Source organism: Malus domestica, chromosome 15, assembly GCF_042453785.1.
Source record: "Malus domestica chromosome 15, GDT2T_hap1".
In the NCBI taxonomy this organism is placed as follows: domain Eukaryota; kingdom Viridiplantae; phylum Streptophyta; class Magnoliopsida; order Rosales; family Rosaceae; genus Malus; species Malus domestica.
In genome coordinates this window covers 53,055,188-53,076,331 of record NC_091675.1, presented here as the reverse complement: position 1 = coordinate 53,076,331, position 21,144 = coordinate 53,055,188, and the positions used below count along the sequence as shown (strand labels likewise).

General features: G+C 37.3%; 3 protein-coding genes across 3 annotated transcripts; 2 read left to right on the top strand and 1 right to left on the bottom strand.

Moving 5' to 3' along the window:
• The first annotated feature begins 7,337 nt into the window (after window positions 1–7,337).
• LOC103402387 (signal recognition particle 14 kDa protein) lies at window positions 7,338–9,547 on the top strand. The gene is made up of 4 exons (XM_008341135.4): window positions 7,338–7,516; window positions 7,917–8,010; window positions 8,111–8,220; window positions 9,184–9,547. The coding sequence occupies exons 1-4, from the start codon at window positions 7,514–7,516 to the stop codon at window positions 9,334–9,336; spliced, it is 360 nt and encodes a 119-aa protein (XP_008339357.1). The 5' UTR covers window positions 7,338–7,513; the 3' UTR covers window positions 9,337–9,547.
• A 683-nt stretch (window positions 9,548–10,230) lies between these two features.
• LOC103402396 (uncharacterized) lies at window positions 10,231–13,882 on the bottom strand. Its single transcript, XM_008341142.2, has 4 exons — window positions 13,694–13,882; window positions 12,918–13,241; window positions 11,815–12,066; window positions 10,231–10,639 (listed from the first exon to the last, which is right to left on the bottom strand). The coding sequence occupies exons 1-4, from the start codon at window positions 13,880–13,882 to the stop codon at window positions 10,367–10,369; spliced, it is 1,038 nt and encodes a 345-aa protein (XP_008339364.2). The 3' UTR covers window positions 10,231–10,366.
• Window positions 13,883–14,314: 432 nt separating this feature from the next.
• On the top strand, window positions 14,315–19,398 carry LOC103402386 (uncharacterized). The gene is made up of 14 exons (XM_008341134.4): window positions 14,315–14,516; window positions 15,105–15,182; window positions 15,265–15,619; window positions 15,734–15,920; window positions 16,166–16,400; window positions 16,478–16,546; window positions 17,050–17,151; window positions 17,408–17,448; window positions 17,644–17,777; window positions 18,238–18,301; window positions 18,471–18,567; window positions 18,668–18,786; window positions 18,916–18,938; window positions 19,033–19,398. Exons 2-14 carry the CDS (start codon window positions 15,143–15,145, stop codon window positions 19,109–19,111), a joined length of 1,545 nt encoding a protein of 514 aa, XP_008339356.2. The 5' UTR covers window positions 14,315–14,516; window positions 15,105–15,142; the 3' UTR covers window positions 19,112–19,398.
• Window positions 19,399–21,144: the final 1,746 nt, after the last annotated feature.

Genomic DNA, 21,144 nt, shown 5'->3' with positions numbered 1-21,144 from the left:
ATAATATCCCGATATTTTCATCGAAATTTTCGTGTTTTTAGATTATCAATATTTCCGATATCATCGATATTTTATACCTTGATTGATGCTTCTTCTCGACATTAACCTGTGTTGGTACTTACCTAGCGAAAAAAATCGTTGTAGGATAGCTTGCAATCACGAACGCTTCTTGCAAACACTCACTGACACGAACCTTAAGACAACTTTTGTGTACTTCTCTCGAACGTTAGCTAGTAAAGCCGCCACTGCAACAACGATTTCGCCAGTTACAAGGCAATGGGACTAGATATAGGTTCTGATGGTTTAACTGGAAGGTCATGTTCAACAATAAATGTCTTGCGGAAAAGAAGCTTGCACCCTCAACCTACTATGGCCTTTTTCTACTCCATTGACCAAAAAAGAGCATTAATATATAGCCCAGGGCTCTACGCATGCTTAAACATTTAATATAAATGGCTATAAAAAAGTACTAAACTAGCAAAATCTTAATATGGTAACTGAATTTGATACATCAGCAGATTGTAGATTTCTTATTTTTAATCTAGAAGAAGTTGGAAGGCCTTCAAACCGGATCAGAATTCAGAACCCCTAAATTTATGAAAACTCGAAAACCCTAAAATAAAAGGAAACCTGTCGAGTGTTAAGGAGGATACAGAAACCTTATGATAAAGTTTGTTTGTTTGGATGATTTTGGTTATAGTTTGAATCGGTTTCTTAGCAGAGAATGGAGAGGACTTGGAGATGTGATTGACTGCTTGATTGGCCGTGTAAAATGCAGCAGCTCAAATTTCATTAAGTAAGGGAAAATGTAGTAAGGTATGGTGCATTGCCATGACCCATACTTGTGTAAAAAGGTGATTGACAAGAGACTTAACAACCATTTTAACTTTACTACCCCAAATTGAATCCTAGCCCTTCATTTGGATTTAAATGATCAATATGGAGTGTACACTTGTCACTCACACATTCATTTAAACAAAAAACTATCCGTTGGAGGCTTTAACCCTTTCTTCTTCTTTCCTCTTTGATGCAGACCGAAACCATGCTTGGGAGCTCCTTGCTACCTTTGATCCTTCGACTTCAGAAGCTGTTTAGCTTCCAACACTCCCTTCTAAACTGCTTCTGGGAGTCATTCCAAACAATCCCCTCAGTTAATTGAATCTCTCCTTCGATAATGCTTTTGTGAAAATGTCTGCGATCTAATCTTTTGTGCTGCAATAGATTAATTTGATTATGTTGTCCTGTAATGCTTCTCTGATGAAATACTGGATTTTTGGTCATGGCGATTGCAGAGGTGTTGTCACACAGTAGTGGTGTGGCATCAACCTGCAGCTCCCCGAAGTTTTAAAGTATGAACCTTAGCCAAATAGCTTGAGCTGTAGCTTCTGATGCACTCACATACTCTGCCTCGGCTGTGGACAGTGCAACACTTTGTTGCTTCACCGAGGCCCACAAGAAAACCCCTCAACCAAAGGTGAAAGCATAGCTCAATGTGCTTCTGCTATCATATTCACTGTCACCCCAGTCACTGTCACAAAATCCAATTAGGATAGTTGACTTCCCTATTTCATACTTGATGCCATAATCAAGTGTTCCTTGCACATATCTTAGAACTCTCTTTGTTGTCCCCATGTGTATCTTGCTAGGATTATGCATAAACCTAGAAAGTAGGCTTGTTGAGAACATTAGATCCGGCCTTGTTGCTGTTAGGTACAATAGACTGCCAACAATGATTTTGTAGAGACTAGCATCTGCATGTTCACCTCCATCATCCTTCTTAAACTTCTCATTTGCAATTAGGGGTGTAAAGACTGGTTTGCAACCCTTCAAACCAAACCTTTCAAGTAAGGTTTCAGCATACTTCCTTTCTGCAATCCCATTCTGTTGTGGTGAATATGCCACTGTGAGTTGCTTCTCCAATCCCACATCTTCACAAAATACATTGAACTCATGTGAGCTGTACTCACATCCCCTATCACTTCTCAATCTTTTGATTTGGTATCCATTTTGCAATTCCACTATTGCCTTGAACTTTTTGAATATTGTGAATACCTCAGACTTAAACCTCATGAAATACACCCAACATATCCGTGAGTAGTCATCAATGAAGATTAGGAAATACCTATTTCCACTTACTGTTGTTGTTTGCATTGGTCCACACACATCCGTTTGAATCAATTCAAGTGGCTTTGTTGCCCTCCAAGCTTTTCCAGCTTCAAATAGATCTCTGTGATGTTTTCCAAACATACACCCTTCACAGGTTTCACTGCATTGATCCATATTTGGTATCCTTTGCACTATTTCATGCTTTTGCAGATTTTCTAGACTTGTCATGTTTAAGTGACCAAGCCTCTTATGTCATAGCTTCATAGAACCTGTCACACTTGTTTTCCTTACCACTTCCTCTAGGTAATTCAACATAAGTGGAAAGCTTCTGTTTTTCACTTTCACTCTAGTCACTAGATTTGATAGGGACCTGTCATCATAGATCTCGACCACAGTTCCCCCAAAGAGTATGAAATGCTTCATCATTTGACCCATGCTAAGTAGATTTTCATCCAATCCAAGCACTAACATCACTTCCCTTATGCATCTTCTTCCTTTCTTGGTGTTAATGACCAGAGTTCCTCTTCCAGTGGCTTTAACAATGTTTCCATCTCCCATTTTCACTTTTCCAGTGAGGTTTGTGTCAAGGTCAATGAGTAATGACTCATGTACAGTCATATGGTTGCTGCAGCCACTGTCAATGTACTATACTTCATTGTTTTTCTCCATTTTTGTACTGAAAGCACATAACACATTTGCTTCTTCTTCCACTTGATTTGTACAGTTCACTTGCTGCACATTCTTTGATCTGCAATCCCTCATGATGTGCCCGAACTTGTTACATTTTTGACATTTAGGTTTGTCCTTGAACTAACACTCCCCAAGATGAAATTTGTCACAGTGCTTGAATTGTTGTTTGGTTCTTGGACCTTCATTTGAGTTGCTACCTTAGTTAGGTCTAGAGTTTGATACCCCTTTCCTTCCCATTTCTTGTTCTTGCCCTTCCACTATGGTTTATGTTTGCTTGCATTGGCTTGACTACTAGATCCAATAAAGAGTGATTGAAATGCTTTCTTAGTGGTAAAATATGCATGCCTCTCGAGCCTTTGGTCAAAAGCTCTTAAGGATGCCACCACATCTTGCACACTAAGAGTTTCAATGTCTTTGGCTTCTTCAATAACACTCACTATTGAATCATAGGGCTTAGTCAAACTGATCAACAGTTTCTGGACAACTCTCTCATTTGGTAGTTCCTCACCATGTGTTTTCATCTTATTTACAACATCAAATAGCCTAGTAACGTAATCTTTCAACAGCTCATTTTCCCTCATTCTTGTATACTCGAAATCTCTCCTAAGGGATTGAAGTTTTACCTTTCTGACTTTGGTGTCTCCTTTTTACTCTTGCTGTAAAACTTCCCAAGCTCCCTTTGCAGTTTCTTCGTTTGCTATCCTCTGGAAAATGGTGTCTGAGACAGCACCTTGGATGATCCAAGTGCTCTAGCATCCTCTATCCAGTTCTGCTTCAGTGTTTTGAGCTGTGTTTCTGTGAGGTCCTCCTCTAGAGCATCGACCTCCATCTCAGGTAGTTCATACCCGTGTTGAACTATATCCCATATATCATAGGACTTGAAAATGGTTGTCATTTTTATTCTCCAAAAATCATAGTTCTCCCCATCAAAGACTGGAGTTTTTAGCTCATCGCTACTGCTTGATCCCTTCATTTGTAGGGTTGTTTGTTGGTTGTTGTTGTTGAGGACACTACGTAGGTGCTCCTAAAGATCTCAACTTGCACAAATTACGCCCAAAAAGTTGTAAGATAAGAAATTGAGCTCCGAGGCCATGATAAAGTTTGTTTGTTTGTTTGGATGATTTTGGTTATAGTCTGAATCGATTTCTTAGCAGAGAATGGAGATGACTTGGAGATGTGATTGACTGCTTGATTGGTTGTGTAAAATGCAGTAGCTTAGATTTCATTAAGTAAGGGAAAATGTAGTAGGGTATGGTGCATTGCCATGACCCATACTTGTGTAAAAAGGTGATTGACAAGAGGCTTAACAACCATTTTAACTTTTCTATCCCATATTAAATCCTAGCCCTTCATTTGGGTTTTAAATGATCTAATCTAGAGTGTACACTTGTCACTCACACACTCACACATTCATTTAAACAAGAAACTAGCCATTAGAGGCTTTAACCCTTTCTTCTTCTTTCCTCTTTGATGCAGACCAAAACCATGCTCGGGAGCTCCTTGCTGCCTTTGATCCTTCGACTTTAGAAGTTGTTTAGCTTCCAACACCCTAAAACAGATTAGTTATATCAAACCGAAAGGATGGAAAACAAGGTATACCTTTGAGTCTGTTAGGTTCGGTGATTGGCGCAAGAAAGAGGTTGCACTTGCAGAGGTCGGCGGAGGGGGTTCGTGGCCTTGGGTTCTGTCCCTTCTGGGTATATTTGACGAACTAGCATACAGAGTGGTGAAGTTAGTCAGTGGAGGAGAGCAGTGGAGAGAGTGGCAGATGGAGTTTTTTCCCGACGAAGAAACCGGCGAGATGGAGACTTTCTCAAGTTTTGTGCGGGAGAGAGAGAGTGACAATTACTATGGAAGATCACCCAAAAAAAAACACACACACACACACATTAATAAGGAACTAAACTATTAACATATTACATAGGGTCCATAAAGTAGACAGACAGTCACATCGTAAATAATATTTACCAAAACAATTTTATTATTGCCACTTAGTACTAAGCTTTGGTAGTATTTTTCTTCAATTGGAAGTGACAAGTATTAGGTTTGAATCTCGTGGATGGCAAATTCGATACCAAATTAGGCTGCTCATTGTGTGGCTTAATTGAACTCCCCCTCCTTTAGTGTAAAAATATCAATGTACTAAAAAAACAACTTTATTATTCACAGATGTCAAACATAAGATCTATTACTTACAAATGAATATTAGTGAGGAGTTCATCCAATAACAGAAGCCAGAAGAATTTATCCAAACAGTTAAGATGGATATTAACTCTATGTTACGACTGGATGAAATACTGTTTTTGTTTTTACCAAAGCCTGAGGTATCCCATGTTGGGTTTTCAGGTATATTATTAGGATAAATATAATTCAAATAATTAAATACATAACAGTAAATATAATAGATAACATACGGTTTATTATCCCAATTATATATCTGGTTGATTATAATCAATAAAGCAACAAAGAAACATGACGAAAAATACTACTTACAAAATTCTTTAGCCATGCGTGTGCCACTTTGTAAGATCATCATTGTGTTTGTGTTCTTCCTCTTCATGGTTGATCATGTTAAGCTCCTCAAGTGTTAAGCCTCTAGGAGTATACACATTGATACACCATTGACGAATGATGGAGTGAGAGATTCAATTGTACTAGCAGAATCACTCACTTGGAACAATTAGGTTGGGCGGTAAACTATAGGGACTTTTCGGCTGGGGTTCCTTTTCTCTTTTCTATGAGGGAAAAATCTTTGCATCGGGGCTTATGAGAGAACACATGAGACTTGTACTTGCCGCACCCTATTAGGGTTTTGACGCCAAAGGCCTTTCCTTGCGTCAGGCACATTTTCATTTGGTCACTTGGGCTTATGACTTTGACCCTTAGCTTTACTTTTAATTAAAATATTGTCCAATAGGCCCAAAAAATTAATACAATATAATTAACAATTAATTATATCTTATCATTATACATGTAACGTCATTAGTACTATCAAAGGCATGTGACCTCTTAGATTCTAACTGAAGCTGGCATTGAAATAAATAAATAACAAGCCATAAGTGGCACCTAACAACATGTCATGGGTAACCGGATCAGATAGAAGTATTCCTGATATAATCATGACACATTTCGAACCTTGATTATAGTTACAATCCAATTCGGTTCTTCCATCATCCATATCCCGATCAAGATTTATGTGAGGATTCACGTTAAATCATATATGGATATCTATAATCACTTTGATGCATCTCATGTTGAAACAGTTCTTGCAAATATAGCTTGATCAACAAGTGCTTCGATCGAAAATTTCTGATATGGATATTCAAGTGGCTTCGAGGGATATCTCCTTCTATTGAACAACAACCAGAAGGTAATAGATTCATTATTTCGCATTCATGCATCTCATAGTCATACATATGAACTCAAGTATCACACTATCGGCCCCTACGAAGTAGTGACGGCTTTAAGGTGAAATCAAAATTCATAACTATAAGCACAAGATACTAATGATACCTCAGATCTGAGAACTATTTGCATTATATAGCCTGAAGTTTTGTAACGTTTGACATGTGGTAAGCATCCATACATTTATGCTTCTTGGGTAGTTAGTATTCAATGAACTTGTTCAACAGACAAGCACCTATATATCCACCAAGTGTCCAACATGCGTATCACGATATCATGCTAACCTTAATGTGATGTACACCGACCTTTTAGGATAGTCAACGGCCAGTTAACTCTCCAAATGGCTAGTAACTTTGTTTAAGGATTAAGAGACAATGGAATACAAGTCTTTTTGCCCTAACCGTCGTTTAGAACATTGCTTCCATATCTTAAACCCTATAGACTCATTCATAGTATATTGTCACCACAATATAAACCTAAAATCATGAACGAATAAAACTTACTCTATGATTAATTAATTAATTAATATGAAGTTGTTATATAATATCTAATATTGAGAAATTGGATTGTAAGGCACAACTCTCCAACACCTCACACCCTGAAAAGTAGGACTAATCCCCAGTGTGATTGAAAAGGCTAAAGGATTTCAACTCACTTTGGCCACAATAAAAAAATTATTTTCTTTGCTAATTGGTTTTCAAGTTTGACATAATAATTCTTGAGAAATTAAAATTATTATTCAATACAATAAGATAAAACCAATTTTTAAAATTAACCTTCTGATTTTATTGAACGGCTCTTAAGCAACCCCACAAAGTATCAAAAAAAAAACAGAAGGAAAACTAATGAAAATGATATGAAAACTTTGAGTTTTAACGATAAGAACAAAATAAAGGGCAAAGTGAATAGTACTATGATTGACTTTTTAGTGTAAAAATATGATTTTTCATTAGAATAAACAGTATCAGGAATTTTTCGTTAAAGTTCCTAAAATAAATTTAGAACATTGATGCTCAGATTTTGACTCAATTGAAGCTTTTTGGTCCGAAACCAGACCAGATGCTGGCCGAAGAAAATAAGTTTTGGGCCAAATAAAAGAGTAAATTTAGCGCGAGGGAAGCCCATTGCCTAAGTTTGTCGGTTTATTAAAAGCTGCCTTGCGGGGCTACACCTTTATATATACACAGCTCCTCACAACTCAGGCGCTTCTCCGATCGTTATATACACTTGACAGATTGATTTTCTAGGGTTTAAGCATCCCTCCCCCGATCGCATCGAAGTAATAAGAGGCTTTCTTCTCCGCAATCAAACAATGGTATCGTATCTTCAATTTCTCTCTCTCCTTCTCTTTCGCTTCGATTGTGTATAAATTCATGGATTCATCTACTCACATGGGTTTCCTTCAATTTTCTGGTTTTCTTTTGTTTGGATTCATCTACTCAAACAATTTGTTGTATGCTAATTGGGTTTTTTGTTGGTTCCTTCGTTTTAAATTAAATATTAATAAACTTGTTGATCCTAATCGAGTCAACGAACCCCATATGCAGAAACCATGATTTGTTTGTGAAATCTGTAAGAAGTGTATAATCTGATGGTGATGATTGTGCATTCCCTGCCTGCTGTTTTGTTTGGTTGATTCATTTTTTGTGTGGTTATGTCTTGTATTTTGACTGAAGAGATTATTCGGGATACGGTTTCTTTGTTCTTTGTTGTAGGTTCTTTTACAGCCGGATCCGTTTCTTAACGAACTTACTAGCATGTTCGAGAAAAGCACCGAGAAAGGTTCCGTTTGGGTTACCTTTAAACGATGTATGTGCACAAGTTTCCTTTTCTTTTTAGCGGGATTTGTGGATATTTGGGTTGTTTTATTGCAATGTGTTAAGTATTTTTCAATCTTGTGTGTATTCAGCATCCATGAAGTCTAAGGTGCAGAGGAATAAAATGAAAACTGCCGGTGAAGAAATTGATTACCGATGCCTTATTCGTGCAACACTTGGGAATAAGACAATTTCTACTTCGGTATGTATTTTTGCCCCTTGGTCGTACGTTTTCCACGTATTTCATGAAACATGAACCACAATTTGATTTAAAACCGAGACGAATTGCCTTTAGATTCCCATTGCGTGTGTGTGTGTGTCTAAGCCCTTGGGGGGTTTTAGTTTTGTTTTATTACCATAGTAAAACGTCCTATATTTATTTTTTCACAGCACGAAGCCTTAAACACACAAGTCCTCTGAAAATCAGTGTAATAGGTTCTTCGGCATCGGCAGGGAAATTATTTTTAGTAGCTAATGGTGGAAACGACTGTGAGCTATATGTTCTGAATTGTGAAGCATTTTCCGTGTGCTTGTTTTCCAGTAAAGCATTTTGATGCATCATTGTTGTCTTGCTGATTTTGCTTATTTTCCAGTAAAGCAATAGTTGAGTCCTGATGCTAAGAGTAAAACAAATGGTAAAAGCCATTCTAAACATGCAACACCATACCAATAGTGGTATAATTTTTTGTTAATTGCCTTAAGTGTCGGCTGTTAATTGCCTCCTTAAAGTGTTAATTACTCTTCCTACTACACAGAAAGCTGGGTCCTTAAAGTGCTAATTGGGTTATATATCCTTAACGCATTGACCGTTAATTGCTGTATTTTTGTAGTTATAAGCTGGGTTCTACTTAATTTGGTGAGAAGCATGATTTTGCTAAAATTAATCAAACATACAATCGTACGAAACTAAACACACATGCTAACTAAAGCATAAATTCAGAAGATGATAGTTCTTGATTTTGGGTTTATATGTTATTGTAATTGGCTAACGTTTTTTAATTGGAATTGGGAAGGTTGGTCCGAAGGAAAAAATTAATAAAACATACAATCGTACGAAACTAAACACACATGCTTACTAAAGCATAAATTCAGAAGACGATAGTTCTTGATTTTGGGTTTATATGTTATTGTAATTGGCTAACGTTTTTTAATTGGAATTGGGAAGGTTGGCCCGAAGGAACACCAGCGCTTCCAATCTTCATATGCAACTGTGCTAAAGGCTCACATGACAGCTTTAAAGAAGCGGGAGAGGAAGGAAAAGAAGAAGGCTGCAGAATCAGATAAGAAAGGTGGTGTAAAGAAACCCAAGAGAGTGTGAAGGAGTCCTTTTCTGTACAGCCCCGTGCGAAACTGGAATTAATTTTTTGCTTATGTTTCGATTTCAACTTTTTTTCGAGGATATAGAATCGGAAAAAAAGGAAAAAGAAAATTTCCCAATTTTTTGTGCTTATAGGAATTGAGCGCAAACTGTAATCTGCTGGATATGGTTCTCATGATTTTGGATGAATCAGAAGGAAGATTTTCGCAGATATATGATCTTTTGTTTTAATCTTGTTGGATGGTAGAGCAGATTGTGGCATGAAATTTCTACAATTTAGCCAAAAAATACACACATGATGGTTATAGCAGCTTATTTCAGGTTTTTGGTTTTTAATTTTCATTTTGTGCTACTTTTTTTAAACGTGTCTTCTTCGTATCTCTTATCCATCCCAGTGTGTTTGGAAGTGTTTAAAAATATGAAAAGCGCTTTTGATGGAAGTGCTTTTGGTAGCAGCTGAATCAGTGGACCACAATGTGGGGTTGCAGAGCTCGTCATTCATGGACGAGAGAATCTGGAAGGCGTCCTCTTCCCTTCTTTCGGACTCTGGTCGGTGACAAATGATTCAGAACAATGTTGTTACTTCAAACAAAATAGACAGCGAAATTTCATCTTCTTATTTCCTTACCGGCACCCAAACAGCAATGCGAGTTCAAATGGGAAGTCGTGGTGTTCATGAAGGAAACAGCTTTTTTCGTGTCGGTGATTTAAGAATGCAAGTTTTTGCGCTGAAATTGAAACATCTTGTGGGTTATTGGCAATAACCTGTACCGCTGCAATAACTTGCGTAAATCAAACAGTCGGACCTGATTTTCAAGCTTGATTGAACGACGACGGAGGAGAGTATGTTCAAAATCTTGCTGCATTGTATTATGAATGCTTGGTAAATGCAGGTTTTGCAGTAAGAGCTATAACTTCATTATTTTAGGATCTCAACTGTCAAAAGCTATAAACAGGAAAATGATTCAATCCTCCGGAATAAATGGGAAATGAAACGTCGAAGGAAAGGGTTTATACAATGTGAATTGGATTATTCATCGTCGTCATCATCTGAATCTGGTTCTAAATTAGATCTAAGAAGATTACGGTACTTTTCAGGCGTATCATATGCAGTTGGCGTAGTGAGAATGGCCTTCTCCAACCAGAACTTATCATATTCCTTCTTCTCAGTCAACGTGCGGAAGAAACTTCCCCACTTTTGCATTGCACGCGTCAAACGGATACTCTTGGACCCTGAAAACACAAACTTGATGTAGTCCTTTGCTAGCCGAGTAATCTCCTCACCGCTAATGATGTAAACATACTGCAAGAAAACCATTTGAGTTTGAAATGTAAATACATATTGGGCAAAAGAATTATCTTAGCTCTTGTTGCAAATATTAGAACTAATAGGCTTTGCACAGAAGCACTCCAGTCAGAAAAATAAAACAGCGTGACAAGGATTATTTTTGAACGCTGAAGACACCAATGCTCTAAATCCAACCCTATCCCACAAGTGATCCACCTCCTCACCCGCTAGCTCCTGCAAAAAAATCATCATATTCCTTTCCATCCACAACACCAAAAAACTTTCCATACAGCATATCATCCCTGCTCCATACCCTTCTTTCTCCCTCCGAAGAACATCTACCTCTCACACAATAAGGACTTGCATGAAAGGGAATATCCAAGCTCATTAGACTCCTAAATGATCTCTGCCATAAGGACAGAGCAATGACCAATAAAGCAGCAAACGATTACACATACACCTATGGAATCAAAGACGCCAAGATGACCATCTCTTCTAAACCGTATCACAAGTATTCATACTCCAACAACAACAACAACAAAGCCTTTTCCCACTAAGTGGGGTCGGCTCAAGATTAGTATCTTAAAAGGTACTAAAAACTTCCAAATGCATGAGAGGGAACCAGTAAAACATTTTATAAACAAGCCAACAACAAATTTATGAAAACACTCAACAATTCTGTTAACAGTCAGAGGACTAGACTAAAACACAACGTTGCATTGAAAGCAGTATCAAAATGAGACAATTTGTATGAGTGACAAAAAAAGGTTACAGAAGCTGTTTCCCCCACCTAACACTCTTCCTAAAGCTTCATTGTTTTCGCATTTCCCACCCTAAATCAACAAAAAAGAGGCGAAAGTGTAAAGGCCTTGAGAAATGTCTTTCCAAGGGAACAACTTGAACCTCTTTAACTAAATCATGTTATTCAAACCATCACGTTGAAGAAATTAAAGCACAAATTGTAATTGTTTTACTCGAATATTCAAACCATCATTGCTTCTTGAAAATCCTAAATAACCAAAAAGGTCGTACCCAGTGCACAAGGCTCCCGCATTACGCAGGGTCTGGGAGAGGTGAATGTCGGCTAGCCTTACCCCCATTTTATGAAAATCCTAAATCACCCTTTGCTAAAAAATCAGTTAGAAGAATATAATTTAGATCAAGAAACAGCAAGAGTGCAGGATTATTACCAGAAAAATAAAACCAACAGTTGCGAGAATCACTTGCAGTGTTTCATCCATGATTCCAGAAAAGCCTTCATCCTCTGATCCACCAGAGCCACCTAAACCATCACCACCACCGCTGCCGCCACCGCCACCTCTGCCCCCGCCCTTCTCTTCAAAGAATTCGTTCTTTTCAATCTGCTGACGTAGCACATCCTCTATTGACCCTTCCTTTTTGAAATTACCCATTGCTTTCTCAAGAGCCTTCCAGGAGGAACCCTGTTTGCATTAAGAAGTGTGCAGTACTGCTGTGAGAATATAGTGTCACTGGGGTGCATTTGCATGCTACAACTTGCAGAAGTTAAAACATGCCTTCTCTTTTATAATTAGGGCCCATATTTTCGTATATATGCCATAAAATAAATAACAATTCATCCCCCACGCCCACACACCAGTTACTCTATAAACTTGAGTTTATTTAGCAAAAAACGAAAAAAATCATGATAAATTCAGTAAAAATGCATATAAAGCACAATCTCAATCCCAAGGAAGAAACATTACAATGATGACCAAGAAGTATGAGAGGAAAATGTAAGATTTTTCTTTTTACTCATACCCCTAAATGAGCAAGGAGCAGACAAAAACTTGTGTGTCTGTGTCTGACCTAGTCAAGTATATATGTATGTTTACTTGAAGACTCAAAGGCGGTTGAATATAGAGAAACAATCAAGATTCATGCATCAAACTACTTGCAAATTTGAAGAATAAATGCCATCAATGCTCACTGAACTTAGAGTGTGTACCATCCGTCTTTGAACTTCAAAAGATCACGTTTATGATTTAATCCCATGAAGTAACTTAAGATCTACATGGCTAATCATGCACAAAACTACTTGCATTCAATGAGGCACCTGAAAGGCACAAAATTGACCCCAATCAGAAGAACACATTAATCTCTACAAGAAAGCACCGGAATCTCAAAAATTTAGGTGGGGCAGATCAGATGGTTCCTAGGGGACATTTGAACCAATATAAATATGGAAAGGCAGAAACTTTGAAGACAGTTAGTTAATCGCATGAAATTACCATTACATTTAAAGGAACACAGTCCAAGCATAAAGGTCTGTTACCTCATCACCACTTTCATTCTTTCCCTTGCCACCCAATAAGCAGACAGGTGCAGATCGGCAGTACTTCGATACGACCCCGCATTGCCGTTTCTTCAATACAGCCACGCATTGTTGCTGAATTCGACCATGAAGTTTTGGTTTCAATGAAGTTCCAAGGAGACATTTAGCACGGTTTGGAAGAAAATACGGGTTAGAAGAGAGACGGAGAGATTGAGATGAGTTCCTGAAATAGTTGCTAGGTTGACAGGATGTTATCTGAACGGTGTTCATCCTCGGAAAATAACCTCCGGGTGCCTTGTAACTCTCACATGAAGCTTCAAACACCTAAACTAACATTCTTCAAGTTTCATTGAACAATTAGCTTATATGAATTTATCGAAAAATTCGAAAACTAATTTAAGAACCGGATAGTATACCATGCCCAATTATATAATAACCAGAAACAATGCAACAAGACCAAGTAAAATTCAAAATATCCACTGCATTGTCCAATGCCCATTCTATCAACACAACCAAATATATGAGAAATAAATCCCAAATTATGAAAGAAAACCACAAAGGGTCCTAAAAATTCAGGGAAAGAAAAAGGTGGGTTTTATGGGTTCTGAAAATCCAAGCAAAAAAAATGGAAACACATGAATTCACCAAAAAGCAAGAAAATTTATTGAAAATTTTGAAGACTTTCAAATTACATTAAAAAACAGGAAAAAATCAGAGAGCAAAATTTATGACATTAATCGCTATGAACACAAAAAGCTGAGAGGAAGATATCGTACCTTGCTGCGTAGAGTTGTAAATTGTGGTAAGAGGAGGAACACAAAGGAGGAGAGGTCACTGCCTCCTTCCTTCTCAACCCTTCTTCTTCTGATGATGAAGCTTTTCGGGTCGCGGTTTGGATAATACGCGGGTTTAAGGGTTTTAGGATCTACGGTCGGTTGCGATGTAATTTCCACAGTCCGGCCCATTTAAAAGAATAAAAATATGGAAAAATTAACGAAAAGTTCAAAAAAAAATTAGTTTTAATTAAAAATGATAAATAAATGTGTAGTAAATAGTACCAGAAAAAGTTTAAAATGTAGTTTTTTGTTAAAAGTGAATAATAACATGAGTATTTCGTTAAAACTCTCTAAAAATATTTCTCTACCATTTCACAATTTTATTTATTTATTTATATTTAAATATAGGACATATCTCAAATTGATAACATACTAATCTTCTTTTTATGCAGCTCTGGTATCACATGAGACGGCAACGAATTTTTAGACCCGAGTCAAATGGTATGTAAAACCTGAGTCAATGGCCCTAAGAAATACAATGAAAGAGGACATTTGTGCGTTCTATTCTAAAAATGATAGTAACGCTCACCGCTTAAAAAAACAGTACACGCATTCCGGGCTACTAAGTAATAGTTTATGAGGGCCAAATAAAATTTGAAAGCCTAAAAGGAAAAGCCCAAATGTTTGCCACCCCACCCCCAGGCATGTAAGCTCAGTGCTCTCCTAAGACCCTCTCTGTATCTGTACGACTGTTCAACTGTGGGTTTGCTGGGTTTAGGTGTTTGGATTGGAATTGGTAGTCTCTTCCCAGCAGCAATAGCAGGTGAATTTCTGTTGTTCTATTTTCTTATTTTGTTTTCGTTAATGGAATATATATGTGTATATATATATCGATGTATAAACGCTATATATATGTATCGATGTATAAACCCTAGATGTTGAAGATGAATTAGGCGCCTTTTGGTTGCAGAAAAATGATGATAAAGTGGCGCTTTCGGGTTCTTAGCGTTTGGTTGATTTGTCAGTAGTTTTGGTGTTTTGTTTTTGATAGATTGAGCTAAATTAGAGGACAAGAACAATGTAGAGAGTAGCATCACATTCAGAAAGGAGATTTATTTAAGATTTGGGATTTATCCTTTTGGTTTTTATTCATTTGGGACAATTATATTTGTTTTCTTTATTACAAGCGATTTTACCACTCTAAGCTACACTAAGGGGCCGTGGGGTTTGGGGGTGGGGGAGTATTTGAATCAGCGCCACACTGGGTTGAAGAGGAAGATCCTAACTACCAAGGCAATCCATTGCTAGAAAATTATATTATTTAAGAAGGATTCTTCCATTGGCGTAAAAAGCCAAGATTGTTTGTATAAATCTAACCTGTAAACCACTTGTTCGAAACTTTCATCAACAGGGTAATCTCTCTTTGACATATACATCTATCAGCTTGCTATGGCAACTGCGGAACCTGCCCCGCTTTTGGATATCTTAGGTACTGAAATCATATGTTTCATTTAGTACTAGGTAGCTATCTGTGTCCTGTATGTCTTATTTTTCTTTCACCTCTATCCCAGTTCGAGGACCAGAAGGATTCTCACTCTGGAATGGGCCACCGTTTAGCAATGGGCAACCCGGTGTCAAGCTTGAAAACGTTTCCTGCTCGAGTACCAAATTCAGTGAAGATGGATCGACGCTCATGGTGATAAAATCTGATTCAGTGATTAGTATATATGACTGTACCAGCTACAGGGAGATCAGATCTTTCCAAATCCCAAATGTTCTTGCAGCTGCCTTGTCCCCACGTGGAACGTATCTTCAAACATTCCAAAAATTCTCAACACCGCAGGAGAAGAATGTCACCTTATGGAGGACGGACACTGGTGATTCCGTTTATCATCAACACCAAAAGAACATGACAAAAGCTACATGGTGTGGTGCTCATTGTTTTACATTGTCTAATAATTCATGTTATAGTATTAGATATATATGTCTTTTTGCTGTCATGTGAAATGTGTGTTAATTGTAAAATTCTATGCTCTTCAGGCCCTCAATTAAATTCAGCTTTGATGAAGCTGTTGCTTGTCGACTGGCGACAAATGAGATACAATTTTTTGATGTTGGGGATTTCTCTAAAGCATTTATAAATCGGCTAAGAGTTCCTGGAGTGGCTGCTCTTGAGCTTTCTAAGGCACCCGGCTCCCATGTGGCAGCTTTTGTTCCAGAATCCAAGGTAGAAGCTCATGCCCTTTGGTCGATAACTTCATTGTAGAGACTACTTTCAATTCAGAGTATTTAACTTTTTAGCATATCAAACATGGAAGGATGCAGTATCAAGAAACTGTGAAATTATGCAGTGTCTTCGATTTGTGACATTTGTCACATCAATGGACGCAATATCATTCATTTAGCAGCAGATATAGTCGCAATATCATTCACTTTTTGGTTCAGCTTTTAAGTTCAGCTTTCTTTATGTAGGGGATTCCTGCCAGTATCCAGATATTTGCTTGTGGAAAAGATCCACAGAGTCAACCTGTTGCTCGACGGAGTTTCTTCCGATGTTCAACAGTACAACTGAACTGGAACAATGGCTCAACTGGGCTTTTAGTTTTGGTGCAGTCAGATGTTGATAAAACCAATCAGAGTTACTATGGGGAATCAAAGCTCAATTACTTAACAACAGATGGGAGCCATGAAGGACTTGTACCTCTTCGTATGTTCCAACTTCAACAGTAAATTAAAATTAGTATTTAACTGCCTGCAGCCTAATTATCCTTAAATATTTGGCAGGTAAAGAAGGGCCTGTTCATGATGTTCAGTGGTCACATTCTGGATCAGAATTTGCCGTAGTTTATGGCTGTATCCTTTTATTTCCCTTTTAGTTGTCTCGAAGAGACAACTTAACAGGAAATTTATTGAAGAGTCAAAATGTTTAATACATATTGTTTGTGACGAAACTAAGCACGCTATTGAGTGTATAATGTCTATCAAAATTTTTAGCATATATTTATTCATAGGCATCTGCATGGGCACTCTAGTGATCAGAATATTGAGGTGAATTTCACTCTAGGGTTTAAATTATTCTTGATGGATCAACATTATCTGGACATGTTAGCAGATATTTTGAGTAGGGGCTCTACTTCTGCATCCCGTTTTCTGAAAAACATTTCATTCAACCTATACTGGTTATTTAGAATTATTTTAACAGCAAGAAGTTTTAGTGCCATATTTCCTTTTGTTCGGGTTTGAATGCTAATTTCTATGTGCATCTTTATTGTAATTTTGTTTATTATTTTCAGCTTACCAGTACTGTAATCTTTTTTTAAATGCTCAGAGTTTGTTTGTTCCTTCAACGGTATTAGTCATGCCTGCAAAAGCTACCGTGTTTGACAAGAAGTGCAATCCTCTTCTTGAGCTTGGAACAGGCCCATACAATACTATCCGATGGAATCCAAAGGGAAAATGTATCCTTGACAATTGTGACTTACTTCTTGAGAACATTAGTAATATGCTAGTTTTGAGTAAGTTCAGTAACTTGTAGACACATGGAAAACAACTAGCAAATGAAAGGGTGGAAAAGGTGACCAAGAACCTGGGAGCATGTCATAACTTAAGAGAATATAATAAGTAATGCGGTATAACGTAAGATAATTATATTTCTTTCTCAGAGGAGACAAAACTGAGAGTCTATATTTGTGGCCTTAATTATCTGGTTTGCAGTTCTGTGTTTGGCAGGCTTTGGTAACTTACCTGGTGATATGGTATGTTATTGATTTAGTACTGTTTGCTGTTTTGAACTTTTGAGATAGCAGTCCTCACCATATTTACATTTTATGCAAGAAATTCATCATATATTTTTACTGGTTTTCACCTTTTTCTGGCCTGCCAAAGATGATAAAGACATCATATGTTCATTATGATTTCTCAAGTCGATTTGTCTTTTGTTTACCGTACAGGCATTTTGGGACTATATAGATAAAAAACAGCTTGGGGCAACTAGAGCCGAACTGTCTGTGACAAGCGAATGGTCTCCAGATGGACGTTATTTCATGACTGCAACAACAGCTCCCAGACTACAAGTTGACAATGGGTAAGTTTACTGTTACGTGGATTTTTGGGGTTTGAAAGAGGGCCAAGTATACAGTACTGCATTTCATTGAACTGCACTAAAACAGTTGTACCATTTGCCTATCTAGAATTTTGCTAGTGTTTTAACAGATTATCAATTTCCAAGTTGTGATTATCATACCATAGTAACCATACTCTTCTATCTATGGGCACAAAATTTGTTCATCTTTATGTTATAGACTACCATCAGCTTCCCGACCCAAAAAAGAAGTCTATTCTAACATTTGTATCAATTTGAAATGTTTCATTTGAGAAAGTGGCTACGGCAGACTGAGAATATTTACTCATCTATTGCATATTATGTTGGTGGTGTGCGCACATTCTTTCATGCCTGTTCGATTGCATACTTAGTCTGCTGTTTCTACTTCAAAGAATCTTATTTACCAGTTAACCATTTCATATTCTTTTTCTCTGCATTGAAGGATTAAGATTTTCCACTACAACGGATCATTATTCTTCAAGAAGATGTTTGACAAGTTGTACCAGGTGAGTTTTGCACCCCACTGGGGATGAATTTTCCTACTTGGTCTATAAACTTGGTATCCTCAAGGAGGATCTAGCCTCCATTGGGGGTACTCTTAAAATACAACTCTGTTATTTTGCTCACACCTGACTGACCTTTTCTTTTCTTTCATGGCGCCAACTATTTGTTCAGGTTGATTGGAAACCGGAGTCACCAGACAGATTCGGTGACATTGCTGAACTTGTCAAGTCTATTGAGTCATTAAAAGTAGTAGAAACGAAACCTCAAGGTTGCTCTCGTGTAGAATTTTCAAACTTAGTTGATTGTGGAGTTGAATTTTTACCTGTAAGTTTTGTGGTTCACTGAAAAACTTGGATAAATTTTTTCAGGAGAAACGTCAAAAAATTCTCAAACTTCTGTAAAAGCTAGCACTAGCAACCCTCCTGCACAAAAGCCAGCTGCATATCGGCCCCCACACGCTAAGGCTGCCGCTGCTGTTCAGGCTCAGGTATACATGATTTGTATTGGTTTCTATCTGTCTAAATTTGTTTCAATCTGTATTGGTTTATTAATTTTTGTCATCATGAACCATTTGCTTGATGTGATGCTGATGGCTTCGATGATTTTTTACCGGCAGCTGTTTGGGGAGAGCCCTACGGAGTAAGTACTCACATAATTTTTCTTGTTTCCTCTTTCCTTAATGAATTGGACTTTCACATTCTCATGAAATGCTGTTCGTGCTAATTTAATGAAGGACCTTGAGCAAGAATGCGTTGCGAAACAAGAAGAAAAGGGAGAAGAAAAAGGCTGGTGAGGCTACCAGTGGCGCTTGATTGAACGCATGATATCTGACTGAGTGATTCATATCAAGCGTCCAACAGGATCAGTTTACAAAGAACTCGAGTTTTAGGCTTGACGGGGGGATTTTACAGTTACCATCCTTACTCGGATCCGAGTGTGGATTTGTTCCTTAAGAGGGATTTTTCGTTTGTTGCCCAAAAAATTCTGAGCTCGTCATAGAACATCTGCGAGTATGAGCATATGTGCTCATATATCATGTATTTTTGCTCAAATTGGATGAAAGAAAGGTGATTTTTTATGACATGTTCTGTTTTACCAAGTTTGTAACATTATGTTTCGTCACCTCCCAAGTAGAATATAACTTAGCATTTCGGGTCCAGCTTCAATATTACGTAGTAATAAAGTGCTATAACTATTTTAGCCGTTAGATTTTATTTCTATAATTGTTTAATATTTCTATTTTTAGTCTAAGCTGTTCATTTTTCATATCGCTCAATACCTAATATTGAAGAAAAATGCTACACTTTCTTAACTTGTTCTTGTATTACTATTAAAAAGACCAGAGAGTCCTTGCCACATTAACGAAGCCAACGCTTGCCCAACCTCAGGCTATCTCCAACCGAAGACTGGTGCCAGATGGCTCATTTTAGCCTTCTGACTCTGTAAGAAATTAATATTTTAATGAACAGTGCAGGGTCATATTTCTTATTATCTCCAACCAAGGGCCAAAATGCCATAGGGCTTGTTTTAGTTGTCACAAAAAAACCATATTCAACCGAGGGCCATAGGGCCAAACATAATTTATTATTTAAATTTAAAAACTACAACAGCTTAAATTAAATGAAATATAAATAAATATTTAAAATAAATTGTGAAAACACTTATTTCGTCGTAGTAATTGGCGCCACTTTCATGTCTACTTGCAACGGTTAACAGTTGTATGTTAAATTAATTTTTTAATTTAAGTGTCCAATTACTAGTACAACTTAGTTTGAGATAGTTACATGTATAAATGCACATTTACCGAGAATTGAGCAAGCAAACGCTTATAAAAAACATCCCCACATAAAACCAATCACCTTTCTGGGTCTTAATTAAATATTCTTTTTAAACTTTTGGCCCAAAAAAAAAAATTCAAAAATAATGGCTCTTGAAACGGTTTTAGGGTTATTTTCGACCATCTGGGCCTCTGGACCCTTTGGTTGGAGATGACCTCAATTGATGGAATAGGGTAAAATGGGCCCCAAAGAAAGTATAGACAGATCTAACCTCAGTTGACAGAAGGAAAGGGATCATCTCCAGATTCCTTCCTCCTAATCCATCAAGTTCGGGGATCCGGATCATTGAAATTTGATCCAACAACTACAAACAGATGCCCATTTTAAAAGTTATAATAATTTTAGTCGTTTAATCAAATTTCAATGGCCTGAATCTCCGAACTTGGTGGATTAAGAGAAAAAAATCCGAAGAGAATCTGTTTCAGAATTGGATAAACTGGGCCACAAAAGAAGAGAGCAAGGAGTAAAGTAAGACAGAACACAGAGTAAGATCCGTGGAGATTTTTTTTTTCCTGGAAAAAAAAAGAAAAAAAATTGTATTCATAACCTCAAAATAAGGACAGGGAGTCGGGGACAGCCCAATAAGATTTCAGAAAAAAAAAATTTATTCATAACCTCAAAATAAGAAGAAATTTTTAATTGTAACAGGAACACAAATGATACATTACGTGTTTTAATAGAAATGATGAGAACTTTTATTTTTTAAGTTATTCACTTTTTAACACACATATCCCACTATTTGTTTAGTGACATGCAATACATCATCCCGTGTACCGATCATACTGAGAAATCTCTCCAAAATAAGGACAGGGAGTCGGGGACAGCCCTACAAGATTAATCCACTGTTGGTGCAAGAGTAAATATTGGAATGTTGAATGAGAGGAAATAAAATGTTTGGGAGAATAGTACTTCGAAATTCACCAGGGTTTTTTCTCGTAAGACATTTTTTAGACTTATTCAACAAGGTTCCAAAAGATGTTAGACGCTAGTCATGTAGTGAGTTAGGG